The sequence below is a fragment of the Martes martes genome, assembly GCF_963455335.1.
Source record: "Martes martes genome assembly, chromosome: 12".
Lineage (NCBI taxonomy): Eukaryota > Metazoa > Chordata > Mammalia > Carnivora > Mustelidae > Martes > Martes martes.
The window spans coordinates 72,621,105-72,646,420 of NC_137900.1; the positions used below are offsets into that span (position 1 = coordinate 72,621,105).

The 25,316-nt window shown below is 40.6% G+C and overlaps 1 protein-coding gene across 4 annotated transcripts in view; it reads right to left on the reverse strand.

Moving 5' to 3' along the window:
* Window positions 1-25,316, reverse strand: part of CTNNAL1 (catenin alpha like 1) — a 63,362-nt gene that overhangs the window by 26,608 nt on the left and 11,438 nt on the right. For 3 of the 4 annotated variants that reach the window (XM_080820130.1, XM_080820131.1, XM_080820129.1), the window contains exons 2-8: window positions 19,604-19,793; window positions 12,673-12,860; window positions 10,882-11,001; window positions 8,469-8,558; window positions 7,274-7,444; window positions 2,932-3,132; window positions 416-502 (exon numbers count right to left, since the gene is read on the reverse strand). In XM_080820130.1, the coding sequence (XP_080676256.1) occupies window positions 416-502; window positions 2,932-3,132; window positions 7,274-7,444; window positions 8,469-8,558; window positions 10,882-11,001; window positions 12,673-12,860; window positions 19,604-19,793 (1,047 nt within the window). The remainder of the gene's footprint in view (window positions 1-415; window positions 503-2,931; window positions 3,133-7,273; window positions 7,445-8,468; window positions 8,559-10,881; window positions 11,002-12,672; window positions 12,861-19,603; window positions 19,794-25,316) is intronic. The other variant, XM_080820132.1, reaches the window with a different exon arrangement.

Sequence of the window (25,316 nt, forward strand, 5' to 3'; positions counted from 1 at the left end):
TTCTTCTAAATGGAATTACATATATACACACCCACTCACACAAAAACACACACTCGTTGGTGACTGACCTCTTCCAGTGTTACATTTTAGTGATTTATCCATAGGATTACTTGTATCGATATTGTTTCTCTTCATTGCTGAGTAATACTTGTTACAGTTATACCAAAATTCATTCATCAATTCCTCTGTGGATGGAAACTTAGACTATTTCCCGTTTGGGGCTATCATAAATAAAGGTGTTATGAACATCTACATACAAGCTTTGAGAAGGATGGCACTAAAAACACAGTGGCTTTAAAATGGAAAACCATCTTCTGGACACAAAGACATACTAATACTAATGCACTTCATACATACTATGTCACATGAAAATTAGCAAAGATTTAAAAGGGGCTAAATTTCAAACTATACTTACTTCTTTCTTGAGTTCATTGAGACTGTGACTGATTTTCAATACAGCAAGTTCTAGTTCTTCAGCAATACTTTTTGTTTTCTTGCTTTGCTAAAAATTAAAAAATATATATATATATATAGTTACCTCATCTTTTTAATCTGGTAATTCCAATTTCATTTAACTACAAATTATAATAAATGTTTAATATTCTGTGCATTATAAAAAAAAGTAGGTTTTAAAAATCCACCTATTTACAGTTAGAATGGAAAACAGAATTTTAACTCTCTAGTTATATTTTCCCATTCTAACTATAAAAAGATAAATTTTTAAAATCTCATTTCTTTAAAAATTTTATCATGTCTAAAATGAATCTATTTTATTTTCTGCCCAGAATGCTCATCTCTTTGCTCTTAATGGAGTTAAAAATTAAAATCCTATTTACTTCTAAGTTTCTACATAAATGTCTCCTCAGAAAGGCCTTTTCAGATCACATAAACTAGGCCCTCTTCTTACCCACTCTGATCTTTCTCGAAGTAATCTAGTTTGCAATTACACACTTACTTTTTAATTTTTTTTTATTTTTTTTGTTTAAACTTGATCTTCCCCACTAGGCCCTGGTAAGCTCCATGAAGGCTGGGATCACATTTATTTTGCTCACTAATGAATACACAATACCTGACACAGCAAATGGAAGGTAGTAGGTACTCCGTTCTTTGAACAGATAAATCTAAGTTAAATGTCAGTATCTTCAAGCAGTCTTCTTGATTCATCTCCCTAAGTATAAATTTGCCCTCCTTCAAATCGCCGCAACACACTGTCTGTACCTCTGTTAGGACACCTACAAAACTTTCTGTACTTGTCTTACCCCTTCCCACACTTTTCTCTATTGCAAAATTCTTGCAGGCAAAGATTTTATCTTGTTCACCTTTAGATTTCTGGTGCCTGGCATATAAAAGGCACTCGGTAACAACAAAAATGAATGAATGAACAATACATCTGGCATGCCAACTCAAAGATCTGAGCGCTTGTGAAATATGGGAAAGGTACTGACTGCAAAGTTAACTTTTGACAGACTCGGACAGAAAGCATTTCCTCTTTATATTGACTTCTCATGTTGATGCTTGGGGTTAAAATTTAACACTGAAACAATCCATGCTTCGGGTTAGATATCACATAGATATTTCAAAGTAATCACAAAATATTGTTTTTACCCCTGACAGCACTCTACTCTAGGTTAACTTCCCATTAATATGACCATTTGCACGTTGCGGTTCTAAGGAATAGGAGAAAAATCTTGATTTATATCTATTCTACTTTCATAAACCAATTTTTTTACCCAAAAGTCAACTGCGCCTTCATTTGCTACTCTGAGCCACATTCACCCCTCTGTCTTTACTGCCAAAAGTTTTGTTCATAGCTGCCAGATTTGTTCCATCTATGCTTATGTTGTAAATCACATTAAATACTTTTTTTTACATAACCTAGGTATAAGAAATAAATAAATCGTGTGCAAGCCAGAGTCTCAAGCCTCTACCTTTCAATTTTGTAACCACTCTCTACAAGAGTCTGGATACATGCTCTCTGTGCTGTCCCACTCTGTCCATCCTTTTTTTTTTTTTTTTTTAAGTAAACTCTATACCACATATGGGGTTCGAACTCATGATACCAAGTTCAAGAGTCACATGCTCTCCCATAAGCCAGCCAGGTGCCCCCAACCCTGTCCATCTTTACCATTCTTGCCCACATAACCTCCCAGGCTGTATACATACCAGTCTACTTTGAATGGCTGCTCACAATCTTACACCAGGAATCAGTACAAGGGTGGAACATCTTTTACCTGCTTGCTGGATCTATCCTTGTCTTCACCGCATCTAGACTTCAATAGGTTGTCTAAACTGTTGTGTCCGTAGGGGCGCCTGGGTGGTTCAGTTGGTTAAGTGTTTGACTCTTGATTCCCGCTCAGGTCATGATCTCAGGATTGTGAGATCCAGCCCCACCTCAAGCTCCCCGCTGGGTGTAGAGCCAACTTAAGATTCTCTCTCTCCCTATCTCTACCCACCCACACTTCTCTCCTTCTCTAAAAATAAATAAATAATTAAATAAATTGTTGTGTGTGTAAATGCAGTGTCCTCAGAGTTAAGCACTGTACACATATGAATGGCTCTGCCAGTAAGACTCAGGGGACAAGAACCTCTAGGTAAGAAGCATTTGGGGGAGGAATTTTCCAGAGGTGAGTTTGGTGGACGAGTGAAGATGATGGGATGAACTTGTGGCAGTGACGGTGGTACAGAATCCAGGCTGGCCGGCCAGGTGAGAAACTGAGAAAGTGAGAAAGGGAAGGTCTGGAAATGTCAAGTACCATGAGCGCAGGACAGGAAGGATGCTCTGGGCCAAGAGGGAGGGAAAAAAGGGATGAGACATCCTGCCCCACTCCAGACCTCCTTCATACTCCTGGTGATTATGCTAGCTTCCACGGTTCTTAGAGATTTGGGGAAGAGCTACCGTATAGGGTTTACTTTGACAAATAGAGCTCTTACACTCTGAATCCACACGGACAGCAACTGCTGCAGTTCCAGTCTTGCCTGAGTTGACAGTTCCAAGATGCGTTCCCTGCGCTCGTGGCTGGTGTAGGCAGAATCAGTGAAGTCCTCAGTGCGCTCCAAGATGACTTCCAGAGTCGCAAAAAGACTCTCTTTTGACTGAAAATAAAGATTCTCCCGAAGAGCTTCAATATTCATCTGAGAATGAAAAGGATATCCATCTCCATGAGTCAATATTCCCACCTAACCAAACGCACTGTAACTTCTAGCAGTGCCTAGACAGACACTAGCCATTTCCTTCCCTGTCTGAGGGCTCGGGGGAAACACAGCCTCCAGCGATGACTCTGTTGTCCAGGACACATTGCTCAGGAACCACCACCGGCCACACAGAGATTCACTGCAAAAGCTGCCAACACAACACTCCTATGAAATCAGTAAATACTGAGGCAGAAAAGCATGATCATGTAGCAACCGGCAGGAGAAATGAACCAGCCCGCAGGTAGAGAATCTGCATCTGTGAAACGCTGAGGCAAAGTCCTGAAAGACTTGCTACACCTAAATCCGAACTTGTGCTGAGCCCAGGGGCCAGGGTGTGGAGGGTGTGGGTACGGGAAGGGCTGGGAAAGGCACCAGTTTTCCCTTCCTTAAGTCAGCAAAACTCTCCAAGTCCCCTAATTGATCTCCCTACATTTTGTCGTACATCTGACAGCACCTCTCTACCAGTATCATCTTTTTGAAATGCAAAGCTTCTGCTAGTGCTACCTCCCTTTAAGTAACTCCTTGCCACCTATACAATTAAGCTCAAATTTCTACCGCATAACACAAAATCCTCTAGGGTCTTGATTTTATAGATCTTTCTGACAATCTGTCTCACCACCTCCCAAGTTCCCAAACAACCTGTCACTTCAGCCATCCTGTGCTCAGAGTTGCCCGCACATGTGACAGACACGTGTTCTCTGGCACGTCTCTCTCTCAGCTGTCTAAGTGACATTATGACACTACAGCTAGATCTAACCTCCAGCCCGTGAGGTGTTGCAGAAATACCTTGGGCCAAGAGGCAATCGGTGGTGATGACCAGGACTGGCTCACATTGAATGTGCTGATAAGAACAGCTTACAGCAACTGCCTTTGGCTCAGGTCACGATCCTGGAATCCCAGGATCAAGTCCTTCATCAGGCTCCCTGCTCAGCAGGGGGTCTACTTCTCCCTCTGACCTTACCCCTTCTCATGCTCTCTCTCAAATTAAGAAAAAAAAAAAGTTAAGGGGTGCCTGGGTGGCTCAGTCATCAAGTGCCTGCCTTCGGCTCAGATCATGGTCCCAGAGTTCTGAGATCGAGCCCCACACTGGGCTCCCTGGTCAGCAGGGGGCCTGCTTCTCCCTCTCACACTCCCCGTTTGTGTTCTCTCTCTTGCTGTGTCTCTCTCTGTCAAATAAATAAATAAAATCTTGTGGAGGTCGAGAAAAACAAGGCTGTACGCACCTCAAGTCTAGCCTTGACATAAGTATAGCCATCTTGGCCCTGGCAGCCATCTTAGGTCTCTGTGACCAGTAAATGACCCCTGGCTCCAGGAAGACTGACCAGAAGTTTTAAAAACAAAACACCAAAAACCAATTAGAAATAGGATAGCTTAATGAGGTAATAAGTCATGTCAGGGGTAGGATAGCCTAATGTCGTAATAAACCATGTCAGAAGTAGGATAGCTTAACATTAATAAATCACAAGAATATAGGGATGCGGTTGTGGCCCAATCACCTACTGTTACCCCTACTCTGTCTTTAAAAACTCTGACTGTAATCTGGTTCAGGGTCCAAGTCACTACTCTGCTGTGTCGGGTATACTTGGGCCCAAGCTTACACTTGCTGAATAAACCCTCGTGTGATTGCATCGGTGCTTGGCTCCTTGGTGTTCTCTCAGACGCGAAAACTCGGGCATAACAATCTTAAAAAAAAAAAAGTTAAAAAAGAAAAAGAATAGCTTACATTTGTTTAGCACTTTAAAGTCCTTTCACAAACACAATCTCAAGTTAATCCTTGCATCTTGACCCATTTTCACAGGACCCATGAAAATACCAAGATTTGGGAGGGTCAAGAGGCTACAGCAGAGCCTGCTTCCCCTTCTCCTCTTGGCCCAAGGTTTAAGAGTAACCACCCCATTCAAGGTAGACAGCATTTTTTTTTAAGATAGGAAAGAACATGGATAAAAGTGAGGTATGGAACTGACAAGGAGCATCTGAGAATTTAGAATTTAAACAGAATTACAACATAAAAATCAGTCATGTTGACCACACACCATTTATGTCAAGGTTTTTGGTTCTCCCCTTTGAAAGAACATACACATGCTTTTATTTTATTTTATTTTTTTAAAGATTTTATTTATTTGACAAGTAGGCAGAGAGGCAAGCAGAGAGAGAGGAGGAAGCAGGCTCCCCACCGAGCAGAGAGCCCGATACGGGGCTTGATCCCAGGACCCTGGGATCATGACCTGAGCCGAAGGCAGAGGCTTTAACCACTGAGCCACCCAGGCGCCCCCATACACATGCTTTTAAACAGCAACTGAGTAGAGTTGTTTTTTCAAAAGCCATTCATTTATATGGTTTCCTAAGATTCGTCCATACGTTCCCAGTGCCGAGCACAGTAAAGTATCCAGTTTCCATCTACAGATCATACTTTCCACCAGTAATAATGGTAAGATGCCAACAAGATGCCCAGTGATGGGGAGACAGAGTCTATTCCTCATAGCTCTGCCCTCCAGAACGCCTGATGCTGAAGGATCAGCAGCCAGAGCGGCCAGAGCGGCCGGCAGCAGCCACAGGCACAGCACTGCCCGAGTTAACCTGGAACCCAACTTGGCACCAGAAAGCAAGAGACTTGGCTCTAGGCCTATTTGTTTCCCTAATAGTCCTTTAACCCTTGAGAAAACATCTCCCCCGCTCAGCCTTATAAAAAGAACGGATTAGAAAAATAATCTCTAAAATCCCTTGGGCAATAAAAACTCTCAAAACAATGACTGGTCTTTGCAGCTTCTTTCCCCTCAGGAAGAGATGTAGGGCAGGGCTGGCTGCATACAAGCAAACCCACAGGCACAAACTGCAAGGTCATGGACTTTGGGATTAGCAAGTCCTGGTTCTAAAGAAGGGTTTCACCACTGACTACACCTTTCCTCCTCAGAAACACAGTGATAAGAGTACCCACCTAAAAGGGAAGTTAATGATTAAATTAGACACTATTCATGAAGACAATGACCCCTAAAAATAACTGGTCTTTCCATGACTTTCTTTCACCCCATGTTCCTACCTAAAGAGGAATTAAAAAGATGGAAAGGATGTTATCCTCGCTGCAGCCCCTGGCCTATTAGATAACTTCCAAGGGCCCTAGGCTTCCCAGTTGTTAAATGAGAGGTTGTACAAGATGATTCCCTAGGGTCCTCCTCAGTCAGACCCTGCTCTGACCCAGAGAGCACCTTCCCCAGCTCTCTGACTTCCCATGAGAAGCTCTGCCCGAAAATGGTGGGGATTCTGTGTCAGACTGCCTGGTTTCAAATCCTGACTCTGGCACTTCCTCGCTGGCAAATTACTTAATCTCTATTTCTCAGTCTCCTCAACAGTCGAGTAGCAATAGGATTTTATAGGTACACACATGTAAAGCATTCAGAACAGGGTTGGCACAGAGTAAATGCTCAACAATCCACGTTAGCATGAATTAGTGTTCATTCTAGGTTTGTCTGTTTTTTCCTAAGATTTTATTTATTTATTTGACAGAGATCACAAGTAGGCAGAGAGGCAGGCAAAGAGAGAGGAAGGGAAGCAGGCTCCCCGCTGAGCAGAGAGCCTGATGCAGGGCTGGATCCCAGGACCCTGGGATCATGACCTGAGCGGAAGGCAGAGGCTTTAACCCACTGAGCCACCCAGGCATCCCCATTCTAGGTTTTAATTAACATTAACACTATTACTATTACTAGAGTCTCCAAGTCTCCACCCTAGAGCACAGGGAAGAGCAGGGATTCCAAAAGAAATGATTTGCTATCTGTCATCAGCCACGGAAAGCTCAGCACTGCTGACTGGGCAGGGAACACCTTTCTAAACAGAGGACAGGAGGCTCCCGAAGCATGCAGCGCACGGGGCCCGGGGAGCTACTATAACCCCAGCCCAACGTTCTCCGTACAGACGACGCTAAACCAAATGCTACCGAATACTAAGTTTATACAGAGTGGCACTGTCTTAAAAGTATCTGCTTTTGTGAAGCATCTGTTCTAAAATATTACACCAACACATGTGTACTACATCTAGAGATGTTCCTCTGATATGGAAAGAAAAAAATGTATCTTCTCCCCATTCTTACCTTGAATTCTTTAATTCCAGTAAAAATACTGACAGATGAAATGTCAGTCTCTCCACCTGGTTTGCAGTCAGTCACGATTTCTATCACTTTATCTAAGGCCACTTTCATTCGGTTAAATACTCCTTCTTTGTTTTTATGGGCTGATTCGCAGTTGGGATGCCTGAGACATGTCTTCAAAACAATTGAGAACGTTTATTTTCAGATTGGGCCCATACCATAATACACAAAATCTGACAGAGAACTTGTCATGCTAATAAAAATGGTTCTTTACCAAAATCTCCCGGGTCCCTGGCTCACCCAGCTGCTTCTCCTCACTAAAAGTGGAAGCAGGATGAGTAAAAAGCGATAGCAAGGTTAAGTGAAAAAGGCAGAGTGCAAAACTGTATCTTTATGCTTCAATAAGATTACTTAAAATTGGGGGGAAAAACTATCTTCATCACGATTAAAACTATTTTAAAATGTTGCGTTCCAGGTGCGAAAACTAAAAAAGAGTAGGGACACATGAACACATGTTCTATGGCAGCGGACATATCTTTGACTTTGGAAAACGGTGTGAATGAAAGCTGCTCGGGGGCCTGGACGTGAACAGAGCCTTGCCAGCGGGCTCCGTGGAGCGGAAAGGATCGGTGGCTTCGCTAAGCCAGCCCAGGGTAAACACTGTGAGCGGAAACGGTGATTCTAAACAAGCCTCTCCTGAGCGGCTGACTACTCTCCCTTCGGACTGCACCAAGGCGCTGGCCAGATGCTGTGCGGAGTCACCAGCGCTTGACTGACGACTTCGTTAAAAGTAGAAAAAGCAATCAGAGGTATGGATTTACACAATAAACAAATTAAAGGCTGGATTGATACTCCACTGTTACTTAACAGATTCTAAGTCTCCTCTCTGTGTGGGGAGTACATGTGCTGGCTCCCCGACAAGACCGGCACCCCTGCAGGCAGGGACCCTGCGTCACATGCCCTGACTCGGCGCCTCCACGCCACCCTCCGCTGGGGGGCTCAGGCAGCCCCCGCTGACTGCTGTCTGTCTGCAGGACTGACTGCTGTCTGCAGGGCGGACGGGAGTTGGCCCTCTTGCTGAAGGGTGACTGAGATTTGACTGTGGTAGCCTATGTTCCAATGTATCACTGTGATCTTTTTAAAAAATGTAAAACATAAATTGGATGCATATAAGCAGGTAAAACAAAAGCGTCCCTACCTTTGAGGCTGTGAGAAGCATCATTGTACACTTTTCAAGAACTGCCCTGGCTGCTGCCATTTTTGCCTTTTTCTTCTCGTCTTTCAGATCCTAAAAATGAAATAAAGCCACTGAGCCGTCTAGGATCCTGTAAATAACTTCCTGAAAATTCATTTATGCAACAAGAATCAATTAAGTAACATTGTTTAAAAAGTGACAAAGTGAAAAAAAAAACAGGATAAAGTTTGATAAAATGCCAGCGCTTTGTTCTAAATCCATCAACACAGTATATGGAAAGAAACAAGTGCCCTTACTGAGGGTATAGAGCCAGGGCCTGAGACGGAGCAAGGGGTGATGCCTGGCACCCCGCACACTGGTGGCCTGCACACCTGACGATCTCGTGCCCGCACAGAAACCCTCCCCTCCTGACAGGAAACAACTGTCCTATTCTTCACTCCGTTAAGAGCGACCTATTTATCAAGCATTTGTAGGCTATTATTTCCTTTAATTAGATATTTAGGTGTCAACACTTTCAGAGACCACGTCTGGTTAAACTTAACCAATATGCTGTTCTGAAATATATATTTTTTAAGATTTTATTTATTTATTTGACACAGTGAGAGAAGGAACACAAGCAGGGGGAGTGGGAGAGAGAGAAGCAGGCTCCCCCAAGAGCAGGGAGCCTGATGTGGGGCTTGATCCCAGGACCCTAGGATCATGAGTCGAAGGCAGACGCTTAACGACTGAGCCACCCAGGCGCCCTGCTCTGAAATATTCTTAAGATGTTTCTTGGGTCTCTCATTTTCTCAACTGGATTATGAAGTCTGAAGCAGGCGCCGTGCTTTGAATTTTTTTCTTTTAGTTTCTCTTCATAGAGCCCTTGATAGGATGTATGCTATTACAGAAAGTACCTAAGTGTCGTGATCAAATCTAGAACCAAATACTCTTATAATAATTTGGTCATGGCCATCTAAATCAGAGGTCAGTAGCCATTTTCAACAAAAGGCCAGATAACAAAGTTTTCAGGTGTTCTGGGTCGGAGAGTCTCTACAACAACTAGTTTTGCCACTGAAGTGCAAAAGCCACTGAGACAGTCTGTAAACAAGCTAACATGCCTGAGTCCCAATAAAACTTAACTTATGGACACTGAAATTTGAATTACACAAAATTTTCACCAGTTGCATTAGTCAGTCTTCCCATTTGTGGGTTGTAGGCCATATATAACACCATCTATTATATGGTAATAACAAATGAACGAAAATGATCCGTTAGAGGGCTAGTCCACAGGACAAAAAGAGGCCTCCATAAAACCCAGATGGTCCAAGAAGCACTAGTGAAGCAGACAAACCAACCTCTCATTTTCCAGGCCGATACCCATCTTCCAATTCCATCCACAACCAGAAAAGTTCATGGCCAACGTGATAGTCTATGGGACTGTTCCAAAAATCTTAAGAGGTCCCTTATTACATATCTAACCTGCTGACAAGATGAACTCATGCATGAATACCACAACAAAGAAAGTCAGCGCTAGATATAATACGGTCTTCTGCCTCCCTAAATTTAGGAGCTTATAGTCAAAATTGAGGAAAAGACCTATAAAGCACTAATATCACACTATAGGTTAAAAATACAGGCTCCAAAATCAGACACAACGAAGTTCAAACTGTTAGGTGAGTGACCTTGGGAAAGTTTATTATCCTCACAGGTTCCATCTCCTCAGAGATGAAACCCAGCTGTGAAACAGTAATAACAACACCTGCCTTACAGGAATGTTTTCAAAATTAATGAGATATTGTGTATTAAGTACCTAACACATAGCTAATGCAAATAAATAAAGGTTTGACTTATTATTACTGATTCGAATGGAGAAAACTGACGGAAATAGATAACAGCAGAATAATACATAACGAATTACAAAAACAGATATACAATAAAATACTAACAGAATATATTCTGTTAGTATTTTATACTATATATATATTTTATATATATATTCTGTTAGTATTTTATTGTATTTGTATTTATTTATTTATAAATAATTTTTATTTAGTATTTATATATATAAATACATATATATACACACGTATGTATATACATATATACATATGATAGCTCAATTTATTTGTTTGAGCCCTTGTAGAAGAGTCAAATGTATTTTCCTAAAAGAGGAAGTATTAGATCTGAGCCCTAAAGGCAAATATGACGTTTCCTAGTGTATGTGGTGAGAACATATTTAACTGGTACATGTATATAAAAAAAAAAGTCATGTAAAGTTACTTACTTCATCCTAGCTCCTTTATGAAAGGTTTTCAACACCAAGATTATAAATTTAATAAGCAAATAAGCCAACCCAGAAGATCACAAAGACCACACCTCCATCCAAATGACAAAGTATATGTGTATTTGAAAATGTTTAAATGTGGTAAACACATACGTTTTGTCTATCTCCAGTTAGATGTGCAAACTCCACCATTTCATTTCCAAATTGACTGAATATTTGGACAAACTCTTGAAAGCTATTCACTTTCTCTAGTCTTTCCATAGTTGCAAGAACCTGCAAAACAGAGAATAATTGATTGTCAGGTGTAGATATGAAAGAGACTGAGATGTCAAGGTTGAATAGTGGGGGAAAAGGAGACACTCTGAATTCTAGGAGAGAATCTAGGAGAGAAGGAGTCGTCAGAGGGGAAGACAAGGAAGGAGGAGCCCAGAGAAGTAGAAGCACATCCGAAGGTTAGAATCATCTAGGGAACAATTTGTTTTTACCGTGGGGAGAACTGAGCTTACTTGAAAATTAAAAGGAGAAAGAGTACAAGAAACTACTCGAGATACAGGAGAAGAGATCATTTATGTAGCAGAGTCTGGAGAAGGTGGACATGTGCAGGACAGAGGTAATCAAATCTTCAGAGAACTAGGGAGACAGGGGGCATAAAGGTAATACACAGAAGCCATAAGGTTCAGTGAACCAGAACTTGGGGAACCCTATTCTTCCCAAGAAAGTAGAAGGAAGGTCACCTGCACAGTGAGGAGTGGAAAGGAAGGTGTGTCGCTTCGAGAGCAGGAAAACAGTTTGGATCAGTCAGGAATTGTCTGTGTTGAATAAATTAATTGCCAAGAGGCTCTGGGCAGCCAGGGGTAAAACAAACAAACAAACAACCTAAGAAACCTATAGTAGAGCCAAGAGACAATGTTAGGTGTTTTCTTGATATTAAAAGTAAAGTGAACAGATGTGAAACATATTTTCAAATATTTTTCTCTAAAATAATAATACTGGATTAGCTCTTGTCAGACCGATAGGTAAAGAAAACACAGATATCCTGTGTTTACTTTTGAAAATGAGGATATGATGGCTGTTTGGCATGGTAAGCCGCCCTGGCAGCTCAGGAAATCCAGGCGACTAGCACAGATAAGGCAGATTGCTACCACTGAGCAGAAACTCTGTCTTTTTTAAAGAGAGAGGGGTTTTTCCTATCACTCCAGCACTGCCCAATCCACCTCTCCAATTTCTTTTTCACTTGAAACTCACTCTCTTTAGTTGACTCAGCACTCATCAGGTAGTGCTGTCCTCAAACTCCAATAAGACAATCCCTTCCCTGGCAGACTGTCCTCCTCCTTGCCTAGGGAATTATCCAGGGCAAGAAGTGACTCTCCATGCCCTGGCTACCCCGGATGATGGGGGAGCACGACCATTAGCTGAGTGACTGGAAGACTTCTAGACTGGGAGAGTTTAAATTTATTCAGCAAGCTTTATGATTATTCATAATCTCTAGGGATGCCGCAACAGAATTTCCGTGGTGTGGATAACTGTGGTTTCAGATGATTGAATTTTTTTCCTTGAGCTTACAAATTATTATCCTCTGAGTCTGAAAAAAAAAGGTACTGAAGAATTTGGTATTTTTATCAACTAGGTTTCTACTACATACATTGTCATAGTTCTTGGCTTTTCTTCCCAAATCTGTGCACATGAAAAGCTTTCACAAATAAGCCTCAACAAGTAGATAACGATTTTCTGGGAAGAAATACTATTTACATCTAAATGTACAGACCCAGTGCATACATTGTTTAGGAATTACAGGTGCAGAAGAAATACCACTTTCAAACTATAGACATTGGAGGCATAAACAATTAAAATTGACAAGCATTGCCAAATTACCTATAATTAACCTAAAAACACTTTTGAACAACCCCAAAAGACATAACATAGAAACACAAGAAAGACAAGTACCTTATTTCGTGATGTTATTATCTGCTTAATGACTACTCGGTCTGCCAGCAACAACACTTTTGTCACTGAAGAAAGAAGTAACCTTGCAGCCTTGATAACTCCTGTCTTATCTGTAAAAATCATGATCTGGCCGTCAGATTCTGGATGATTCAAGCTGCTTATATCTGTAAGTGCGGCAATTGTTTCTCCTAACAAGAAAGGAAAGGGTAAAAAGTTAAACTGGGAATAAGATGCACTTAAATTAAAATGCAGGCTTTTCTCTATTCTTGAACGGAATGTGCTCAAGTGGGTAGACACTTGACTTAAGGGTCTCATTTCAGGAAGAAGAAACAGCTTCTCCTTGATGAGCACAGGATTATCGTAGGAGGTTCTCTAATGAAAAAACAATGGCACATTCTTAAGAACTTGGAGAAATGTGTTGCCTTCACCAAGTCTGCAAAATATTTTAACTTTTCTTCTAGTGATACACCAAACTACATGATCTAAAAAAGCCTTCTTCTCTGTAAGACCAAATAAGAGAAATCCTAAGACCCAATAACCAAAGAAGAACCTAAAGCAGAGCAGTAAGCAGTTGCCAAGACTTTGGCCAGGGGTGAAGGGATAGAAATGTACAGGGCAGGGGTGGCAGTCACTGCCCATCCCCACAGCCTGAAGCGGCTTGGGCTTTTATGAACACCCATGGAAAGAAGACCAAGCGTTGGGGTCCTTGGGAGGCATCCTTAGTAATAAGGGGGCCTAGAAAAATCATCCATAGGCAAAGGGATACACAAGTTTATCTGTTGAGCAGCCTGGGCTCTGAGTGGGAAAACAACCAAAGTATCTTTCCTAAGAACTCCAGACACAGGCCGACCCTAAGGCTTACTGTTTGAATTTATACTTCTTATGATGCCCAGCATAAATCGTTCTACCAAATGAACACCCAACCCCTCTAGAAAAAGTCTCTTCTTCGCTGTCAAAATGTGGCTATCAAAACGCTTTGATTTCTGGAATAGCAATTATCCATCAATAAAATAATACAAATATTTGTTTTCCTTAAAAATGAAGCCTGGCTGTAGTTTCTTCCAAACTATACTGTTTAACTTAACAAGATTAAAAAAATAAACTTTCCATCATCTTGCAATGTTCAAGGTAATTGTTTATATCTTAGATAAACCTCAATGCACAATGGATTGATTTTCTCAGAAAAGCCCCCTTGTCAATGTTATTATATATATAATATATATATAATATTATATATATAATATGATATATATAATATATATTATATATATATCTCCAATAAGGTATCAGCCCATAAACTAAGGATCTTGAGTACAAGTACCTGAATTTTAATGGACAGGTCACAGGGTGTGACATAAAGAAATCAAGATTTAGGATCAGTCTGGAAAAAGGAGAGACTCAAAGTCAGGGTACTACTCAGGCAGCATTTCAATTGTGGGTATGAAGCAGTGAGAATCTTACAAGGATGCAGCTATAGGAATACAAAAAAGATGATTTGGGAGATACCAGGTAAAGAAAATATAAAATTGGTACCTGAGCAATGATAAGAAAAAGAGATGAAAAAAATGGCTTCAAGTTTGTGACCTTGAATCACTTTTAAAAAAATCAGAAGAGCACAGAAAGGGAGATGATAAATTTACTTCCAGGGACAAGAATTTGAACACCACAGGAAAACTCAAAAGACAAGCCTGTAAATATGTGCTGGTTACATATCATGACAATAACTGAAACTCTACTAATAGAGGAAGTCTGTGGTAGCCAGCATCCAAGATCGCTCCCAGTGATGCCCACCTTCTGGAATTTACTACATCCTTGTGTTGTCTCTTCCCATATTATACAAGGGTTGGTATGGCAGAAGTGATGGTATGTTACCTCCAAGACAGGTTTTTAAAGACACTAAGGTAACCATCTTGGTTGCTCCCTCTCTCTCTCAGGGAAGCCAGCTACCACACTGTAAGTAGCCATCCCTACGAAGAGGCATAGATAGGGAGAAACTCAGGCCTCTGCCCAAAAGCCAACAAAGAAGTGAAGCTGGCCAACAACCAACAGAGGGAACCGGAAAGCAGATCCTGCAGTCCAGTCAACCTCCAGATAACTACAGGCCCAGCAGACACCTTGAGTGCAACCTTGTCAGATACTGACCCAGACTCCACTAGCTAAGTCACTCCCTGATTTCAGACCCTCAGAAACTACATGTGGTAATAAATGTTTGTGGTTTTAAGTTGTTAGGTTTGGGTTAATTTGTTACACAGCAATAGGTTACTAATACAGTTTATATCACAAAATATACATAGAAAAAAGGTTAGAATTAAACCTTCTTGAACACAGAAATGGGCAAGAGGAAAAGTATCAGTGTGCAATAGCTTTGAGGATAAAAATATTTCCTCTCTGCCTCTGGAAAATATTACTTTTCCTACAGCTTTCAATCCTTAAAGATGCTACAAAAGAGCCTGAACATATGGCATTATGTAACTTTTCTTTTTTCTGACTAAACTCAGGCATTAAACTCCTAACTATGTGGGATGATAACATTTGGTTAGTTCCACTAACATGGTCAAATTCTTCCTTAACATTAAAAAATTGTTCAAAGTGTAGACTGCTCAGAAATTAGCTCCCTAAAAAAGTCACAAAGCTGTCCTTTTAGCTTCGTGGTTGCCATTTTTAACTTGTGTATGTAATTAGATCGTTGTGTCTTAATGTGAAAACCTGAAGTCAGTCAATATATTGCAAATGTTTATTGAGCTCCCATAAAAAATATGGGACTAAGTAGACAAGTAAAAATGATGAAGGGGGCCACAAATTGGGTGGAGTCAAACATTAAACTTCTAGTTACCAAATAAGTCACGGGAATGTAATATATAGCTTGGCAACCATAGTTTAATACTCTATTACATATTTTTTTTAATATTGCATTTTTAAGAAAGAAAATCTTAAAAATTCTTACTAAACACACAAAATTTTTAACTGTGTATGATGACAGATGTTAACTAGACTTACTATGGTGATCATTTCACAATATAGTTGACCATTCAACAATGTGAGGTTGAAAGCTGTGGGTCCACTTATATGCAGATTTTTTTCAATAAACACAGGCTACTACTATAAATGTATTTCCTCTTCCTTATAATTTTTTAATAACATTTTCTTTTCTCTAGCTTACTTTATTATAAGAATATATTATGTAATACGTACAACATACAAATCATCGGATAATCAACCGTTTGTTATTGCTAAGACTTCTGCTTCAACAGTAAGCTATTAGGAGTTAAGTTTTGGGGGAGTCAAAGTTATACATGGATTTTCAAGTACACAGGGGTTGGTGTCCCTAACCTCTTTGTAGTTAAAGGGTCAACTGTATATCCAAATAGAAAAATCACTGTTTGTTGTACACCTGAAACTAACATAACATTATAGGTCAATTACACCTCAATTTAACAAAATGTAAAAACACAATGAAAGAACTCAACAGAGGAGGGGCCCCCCGCTGGCTCAATCAGTGGAGAGTGTGAGTCTTGATCTCAGAGTTGTAAGTTCGAGCCCCATGGTGTGTGTAGAGATTACTTAAAAATAAAATTTTTAAGGAAAAAAGAAAAACCTCACTAGAGGAAAGAAAAGTAAAAAACAAAAACAAAACTATAATGATAACTAACACTTATTGAATACTTTCTATGTGCCAAATGCATACATGCATTGTATCAAAACACTTCTATAAACACTAACAGGACCCCCATTTTATTGATGAGAAAACTGAGGTTTAAAACACTTTAATAGCTTGCCCAATATCACACTGCTATCAAGTGAAGAGCTGAGACTGAAATCTGGGCAGTCTGACTCCGAAGTCCTAGTTCTTTATTACTACTTTACATTATTTCCCTCAAATAAATATTAAATTGTCCAAAGGAGATAGTAATCAACTATGGGCTGAGCAGGCTAGAAACATTTCAAGAGTGATTCAAGTTAAGTCTGAAATTTGTACATGTTAAGAGAAAATAAGGTTTCCATACTACACAACTCCAGGAGGCGCCATTCTCATTCTCTTACCAGAGTGACAGAAGAGGTAGCTCTCAAGAGGGGGAAGGGCACTTCAAAAAGAGACAACAGGTGGAGTCCATGACAACAGATGGCTTCCAAGTACCACAGTCTACAGGAGTGTGGGTCGGTGGACCACATCCTCTTTTCTCACCCTATACTGAGCACAGTGACATCCTACAAAGCCCATAAGGTGAGTAGGACTCAGCTTGCCCTTTCATTCAAAAACCCCTACTCTTGCCTTAATTAAGGGCTGCTATAAAAAAAACCAGTAATATGTAGAACATCTCTACATTTTCTGTTGAATTGTCCATTGCATTATGTAATGTCTGTTGTATAAGCGCCCACACAATAATTTAGTGCCAGGAAAGAAGTTGCTCTCCACTTGACAAGCTGGTTTGTTTCCTTTCAACAAACGATGAGAATTATATAACCCTTTCTTTCCCACATTTGTGTCTTGCCTTCCAGGAAGTACAAAGATAAATTTCTTGCTTAATTAGAGTAACAATGTTGGTCGAAGTTTCCGACTTCGATATTTATTTTCATCTCCCACTGTAATGGACTTATTAAACATGTATCTTTTATTGTAAGCTACTTTAAATCCTCTCTACAATGTAGGCAAAATATAAATTATGAATAGAATAAAGCCATCCTTCCTTCCCCACTTGAAATCTATTCACTAGCACAGTGAATGGCTACAGACTCAAGAGTCAACTCAGAATTCTCCCTGCTTTTAACCAATAATGAAGTCTATCTATTTAACTACCTTAATGAATATTTCATGTACTCTCCCTGTTCTTTATTATCCCTAAGGCATTGCCTTGACTTAGCCTGGTTTATCATAAAAAATTCCATATTAATCTCCCTACCTTTATCCTCAACTCTCTCTAATAGACCCTCGTTTGTTCATTTCTTCTATCCCACCAAGAAAGATTTCTAACACAAAACTATGTCTCTTATCTGGCTGAAAATTCCTCAGTCTGTCATCTATAGAGTAATACCTGAAGTCACTCAGATAACATACAGGACCACGTATGATCTGGTTGGCCCCTCCATATTTCCTTGGCCTTATTTCACTTAGGATGATCCTCCAAACACACCTGCTCCTCCCTCTGGGTTGCCCATCTCAGTAAATGGCCAACATTTCCCTAGCTGTTCATACTTCAAACCTTGGAGTTATCCATGACTCTTCTTTCCATTACATCCCACATCCAAACTATCAGCAAATCGTATTAGCTCTACCCTAATTAAAAAAAAGGGGGGGGGGCAACCTGATTTTTACCACCTCAAATGCAATGACCTTATCTAAGTTGCCACCATTCATCACCTGAACCCCTGCAACAACCTTCTAATTGGTCTCTGATTTCAACCTCATGCCTCCTAATATCTACTCCTCATATAGGAACCACCAGTGACTTTTTTAAAATATGAGATTATGTCACCAACCTGCATAAAGCCTTCCATTAGGCTTTGATACTTAGAACACAGTCCAAAGCTCCTGTCTTTGCCCTTCTAGAAGGCCATACCTGTTCTCACTCTTCTCTTTGCCAGAAATGCCATTCTTCCAGATAGTCTTTCATGTAGCTGGGACCCTCAGTGGAGTAGACTCTGCTCCAGTGCTACTTCCTTAGAGCGGCTTCCTGACCCCCTACCTCAATAATTCTCAACTGGGGGCCATTGTGACCCCACGAAGGACATTTGGCAATGTCTGGAAACATTTTTGGTGTCACAGTGGGGGAAGCGGGGAATCTAATGGCGTCTAACAGGCCGAAGCCAGGGATTCTGACAAACACTTTATAAAGCACAGGCCACCCCCACCCCCAACAAACTATTAGCAACAAGTAACTCCGGTCCCAAATGTCAACAGCATCAAAACTGGGACAACTTGACCTCTCTAAAATATACCTCGAGGGGCGCCTGGGTGGCTCAGTGGGTTAAGCCTCTGCCTTCGGCTCAGGTCATGATCTCAGGGTCCTGGAATCGAGCCCTGCATCGGGCTCTCTGCTCAGCAGGGAGCCTGCTTCCCCCTCTCTCTCTGCCTGCCTCTCTGTCTACTTGTGATCTCTCTCTGTCAAATAAATAAACAAAATCTTAAATAAATAAATAAATAAAAATTAAAATATACCTCCACTGATCTCTTAACCCTTACTCTGCTTGAGTTTTTCATGAATAACTATTATATATCTATTTGTTTGTTTATGGTCTCCCTTACTAGAATGCAAGCTCTATGAGGGCAGACATTTGACTGATACATACACAGCTATATCCCTATGGCCTAGAAGAAAGCCTGGCATACAGCCAGTACTCAGCAAATCTTTACTGAAAGAACAAATGGATAAATTATACTTCAACAAAGGTGAACTGTTTGTATCCAACAAAACACCCCAGGTTCTCTCAGACTTTTGTGCCACCAGGTATAGAGAATTGTGGGCCATTAAAAAATTTGAAGTCGCTATGATTTGTCTGCTATGAGTATAGGAATGTGCTAATTTTTTTAAAGATTTTACGTAATGTCTATACCTAATGTGGGGCTCAAACTTACAATCCTGAACATGCTAATTTTTATTTCCATTTTCTACATAGTGGCAATTAGACTAATATGCTCCTCGAGGCCAAAGTCCATGCCTCACATTCTCCTATATCTCTGGCATTTCAATGGTTAATGGCAAGAATGGAAGACACTACCCTACCCAATGAAAGAATTCAATGTGTCAGATTTAGGATTTGAGCCAAGAGAAGTTCAATATTCCTGGAAGCTAATCCAGGCCTTTAATGTTGTAAGAATCTGTAATCACAGGCCTAAGAGAGGTACCCACCTTTACTCAAAATAAGACAATAATTTGTCATCATATCCAAAACAATAAAACTGGTATAAATAGGCATTAATATCAATATCACATACCTGCTTGTTTAGCTTCAATGCAGGCAATATTTATTTCTTCTTTCAAATCCCAGTTTTCATTGGCTATAGCTTCCCCTACTTTAACAAATCTTCCAACTGCCAAGTTGACCGCTTGTCCTACACGCTGAATTGCTTGCAGAGTTTTATCAGACTTTTTGGTGTTATCTTTATGATTAATAAGGGTGGTAATCTAAAAACAAAAGATGAAAGCAACCTGATTAAAATTTAGTGCCTGTATCACAAAGGCTAAGAAAATTAAGCCCAGCATACTAGACTAGGCCCAGCATATAGCAACAGTCTTTGGCCTAACAGACTAAATTCACACCTTTAGTGGTTCAACAGAGACAACCAGCAAAGCATCCACCCTGCATCCCTCCTCAGGACAATGTTTTTTGTTTGTTTGTTTGTTTTTAGGACAATGTTTCTATTAATAACAATTCCAAGTTTACCTGATGACAGTTACTTGGGACACACAGTTTCAGAAGCCCTCTAGATATTTCAACAAATTTAAACACCAGGAGAAAAGTAGGAAAGGAGGGATCATTACATTAAAACAAAACAAAACAAAACACCTATAGAAAACCAAAGCACTTCTTAGTGCATATTGTGTACTAGAGATCTAGTTTCCTCTAATATGGCTTGAGCTGCTGTGAGAATAGAGACAGCACCGTATTCCCTTTGCATTCCACTCCATTGCCTAGCACAGTGTATAGGTTGTACAAAACGGTATGTGTGCCATACATGCTTACTGAATTAGCCAGGCATTTTAAAATGACCATCGTAATCTATGTTTTATACTTCTCTAAGCATTGTTGTAGACCCAAAGTAAATTAAATGCCAAGAGTTTTAACACTTGATTCCAGGCCTTGAAATAGAACATAAAAGGTGACAAGTTAAGATTGTTGAAACAAATACAAATCTTCAAAATGTCCCAGAGAATTAGTACATGAACAATACTGACATAGAAAAATATTTAAAGACTGTTACATGAAAAATACAGATCCTAAATAGTACACGTCCACTGTAACTATGAAATGATTTATGTACATGCATTAACAAAGACCAGAACAGAGAATTAAGATAAGAAGGGAATGGTTCTTTGAGCAACTACTACGTGCCAGGCACTTTATATGTTACAGTATTACTAATTTAGAATTAGGAAGGCCTGGGTGTGAGCCTGGCTCTGCCATTACCAGCTAAATGCCCTAGGGAAATTTAATGAATCTCTCCAAATGTCCTCATCTGTAATATTATTTTTAAATTTTTTAATACTTCCTAGATGCCAGGTCCTGAAGATTATCAGTGAACAAGATTAACACAATCCTGTCCCTACTCAGTTTACAGTCTATCAGGATAACAATAATGCAGTCATATAAAATATATTTGTTGTACACCTATCATATGCCAAATAAAACTTTAGGCAATGAAGAGAAAGCAAGCAAGCAAGAAAGGCCCAAACTCTCATTCAAGTGGGAGACGGGGGAGGCATGATAGTCAAGCAAATAGGTAAACAGAAAAATTAATGTAAATGCTATGCAAAATATTAAAATAGGATGATGTGGTAGAAAGTATTTGTGTAGGTACGTCAGATGAGTTGATCTTCCTTCTACAAGGAAATGCTATTTAAGCTAAGATTTAAATGATACAAAGTAGCCAAGCTGGCAAATATCAGGAGACAAGGCATTCCAGGGAGAAGACATAACTGTTAAGAGATAGAGACAAGAAGGGAAGGAGATAGAGAGAGGGATAGGGAGAGGGGTAGGGAGAGAGAGGAGGAGAGGGATAAGAAGAGTGATAAGGAAAGAGAGAGGGAGAGAGGGTGGGGAAGAAGGTGGGCGGGCTGTCCTGTTCAAGGAATGAGGTAAGGCCAAAAGTAGTCAAAGAACTGGGGCAAGAGGACAAGTATAAAACAAATACCCAGCAGGTGGGCGGGGATCAGCCATGACAGGCTGTGAATTAAAGTAAGGAGTTTGTATTTTATTCTAAGTATGACAGGAAAACACTGAAGGGTTTCTAAGCAGGAAAGTGATATAATTTATGTAGTGATTTTTTTTTTAAAGATTGATTGACTGATTCATTTGCAGGCAGGGTTTGAGGAGAGGAAGGAGCAGAGGGAGAGGGACAAGTAGATTCTGCAATGAGTACAGAGCCCGTTGCAGGGCTTGATCTTATGACCCTGAGATCATGACCTGAGCCAAAACCAAGAGCTCAATGCTTAACCAACTGAGCCACCCAGGCACCCCATAGCTTTTTTTTTTTTTTTTAAGATTTTTATTTATTTATTTGAGAGAGAGAGAGAGAGTATGAGAGAGAGCATGAGAGGAGAGGTCAGAGGGAGAAGCAGATGCCCGGTGGAGCTGGGAGCCCGATGCGGGACTCAATCCCAGGACTCAAGGATCATGATCTGAGCCAAAGGTAGCTGTTTAACCAACTGAACCACCCAGGCACCTCGCCCCATAGCTATTCTTAAATGTGTCCACAAGTTCTTCAATACTTCTTCTTTTAAGAGGTAGAGCCTCATTTTTCTCTCCTTAAGTATAAACTGAACTTAGTGACTCACTTCTAATGAGTAAAGTGGAAGCAATGGTGTACTTCTGAGAATAGGTCATAAAACACATTGTAACTTCCATCTCCGTTCCCTCCTCAATCTCAGATCAATCACTCTGGGAGAAAACCAGCTATCCTATCTTGGAGGACACTCAAGCAACTCTATGGAGAGACCCACAGGGGAATAAACTGAGGCTTCTGGCCAAAAGATAGTGAAGAACGGAAGACTCCTGCCTACAGCAAGAAGAGTGAATATGGGAACAAATTCTCCAGCCTCGGTAGAACCTTCAGATTACTGTGCGTCCTGTCAACATCTTGATTTCAATCTCACAAAAGGCCTGAATCCAGAACTACCAGGTAAACCATCCCAGAATTCTTGACCCACAGAAACTATGAGATGATAAATGTTTATTGCTTTAAGGCACTAAATTTGGGGTGATTTATTATGTATCGATAGATAACTGATAAATGTTTTGGCATCTGGAACTGGGGCAATGCTGTAACAAAACCCAAAATGTAGAAGTGGCTTTGGCATCAGGCCTCGGAAGCTGAATGGACTTTGAGGAGTTAGTAAAAGCTAGAGAGTGCTGAATAAACTTTGTAGAAGTATGGTGATCACTGAGAAGCTATGGGTGAAGGCATTAAAGGAAAGTGAGAAGAATCTTATTGGGAACTCGAGAAAAGAGGATCTTTGGTATGTAGTGACAGAAAATCACCCCCAGGAATGTGTAAATTAGAGAATATACCTAATGAACCGGGTGATCCAGCTAAGGAGATTTCAAGACAGATTTTGAAGATGCCACTTGGTTTCTTGTTTAAAATGTAAAATATAAGATGTGAGACAGAAGCTAAAGGAAACACTGTGAAATAAAAAAGAAGCCAGGCCTTCTGGATTTAAAAATTCCCTGCTTCACCAGGAGGCCAATGATGCTAAATTAAGAATGGCTTCCAAGCAAAAACAAAATCTAGGGCACTGTCGGGAAAGCAAGGTCTAAAGCTGAAGTTAAGAGCGTGACTATAAAATCTTACATTAAGATCTCAGGAAGATTCAAGGTGGTGCGCCAGAGATCCACTCACTTAAACAACAGGGCTCCTGAGAAGTTTTAGAGGTATTGTCCTCAGGAGCCCCAACAGAAGCCCGGGTTAGAGCAAGGTTTATCATGAAGATACCTGCGGGTATGGTTTGCCTAATTGAGTGAGCCCTATATGATCCACAGGAGACCCACAAAATTTTAAAGATAATTATGTCAGAAGGAATGCTGCCAGCTTGGACGGAAGGAGATCGATCAGTACGAAATGAAGAGAGGCTTCCACAGGCAGGGCGCAGGCCGGGGAACCACGCAGCTACAAACATGGGCTACCTCTCATGAGCGAGGATGGCTCCGAGGGCGGTGCTCAGAGCCACGAAGAACATTCCCACACCTCAGGTCTACGTCGTACTACTAACCTGTGTCTGGGTGGGTTTCAGAATCCTGTGAACCAGTGACTCCTATTCCTATGTTTCCCATTTTCAAACAGAAGTAGATGGCAGTTATCCTACGCTTATTTTCCTGTTTGCTTTGTTTTGTTTTGTTTGGGGGGGTTGTTGTTCTAACAGAAATGTCCGTAACGATTATTCTCTGCCTGTCCTACCACTATAAGTTGTGTGTTTGGGAACAAATTATTTGTCGCTTTAGCTCCCAAGTTTTCAGATCAAATGGAACTATACTCAAGGAACTACACCTAAGGAACTACACATACAAAAAGCCTCAACTGAATCAGAATTAGATGGCAAAATCTTGAATTTCCAGCGGATACCATAGAGGGATGAGATGTTTAGGAGGACTGGGGTGGAAGTTGTTTGCAAATGACAAGAGGTAAATGATTTGTGGCCATAGTGTGAAGTGTGGCGATATTAAAATATGTCCACAAATTCTTTGCTATTCCTCCTTCAAGAGGTGGAGCCTAACTCCCCTGTCCTTGAGTGTGGGCTGAACTGAGTGAATCACTTCTAATTCATAAAGCAGAATTGACAGTGCGTTACTTTGGAGGGCAGGTCACAAAGACACGCTGGTTTCCATCCTTCCCTCTCGGAGATTATTCACCCTACAGGGAAGCCAGTTACCATGTCACGAAGACACCTCACCAGCCTGATGCAGTCTGACATGACAAAGAACTGAGTGAGGCCTCTGGCCGACAGCTAGCCAGAGTTGGGCCTTCTGCTTACAGATGTGTGAGCAGTCTCAAACCAGGCAGGTGCGTCACTCACAAATTCCTGACACACAGAATCTAAGATAATAGATGTTTGTTGTTTTTAAACCATTAAGTTTGTGGTAATTTATTTTGTAGCAGTAAATAACTAATAATAACTAATACAATCTCAATTTTTTTCTTTTTTTTAAAGAATACTCTCTTCTGGGGGAAGGGTTGATTGAAAAAGTGGCAAAAGTAGGAGGGAAGACCAGTTAGGAAACCATTGCAATAGTCCAGGTAAAAGATGATGCCAGGTTGGGGCACGTGGATGGCTCAGTGAGTTAAACGTCTGACTCTTGGTTTTGGCTGAGTTCATGATTTCAGAGTCATGAGATCAGGCCCTGCGTTGGACTTCATGCTCGGTGTGCAGTTGGCTTGAGATCCTCTCCCCACTGCTCATGCTCTCACTCTCTCTCTCTCTCAAATCAGTAAATCAATAAAATCTTTTCTAAAAAATGCCACTTAGGGTGCCTTCGTGGCTCAGTTGGTTAAGCAGTCTGCCTTCGGCTCAGGTCACGATCCCCGGAGTCCTGGGATCGAGTCCCGCATCAGGCTCCTTGCTCTTCTCCCTCTCCCACTCCCCCTGCTTGTGTTCTCTCTCTCTGTCAAATAAATAAACAAAATCTTTAAAAAAAAAATTTTTTTAAATGCTGGCTTGAAATAAGGCAGCAATAGTCAAGAGAGAGGAAAACAGATAAACTGGATTGCTTGATGGATTAGATTGGTATCGTCAAAGATGAACCTTAAATGTGTGGTAGAAGAAACAGGGTGCATCGGCATAACACTAACATCTCTACATGGCAGGCACAAAAAAAGTGTTTTTGAACAAATAATGTAATTTAATCCTCACAATAAGCTTAGCATGTAGATACTACTTTATCCCTTTTTTTACAGAGAAAGCAACAGACATTAAAAGATGCTTATTTGAGGTCTC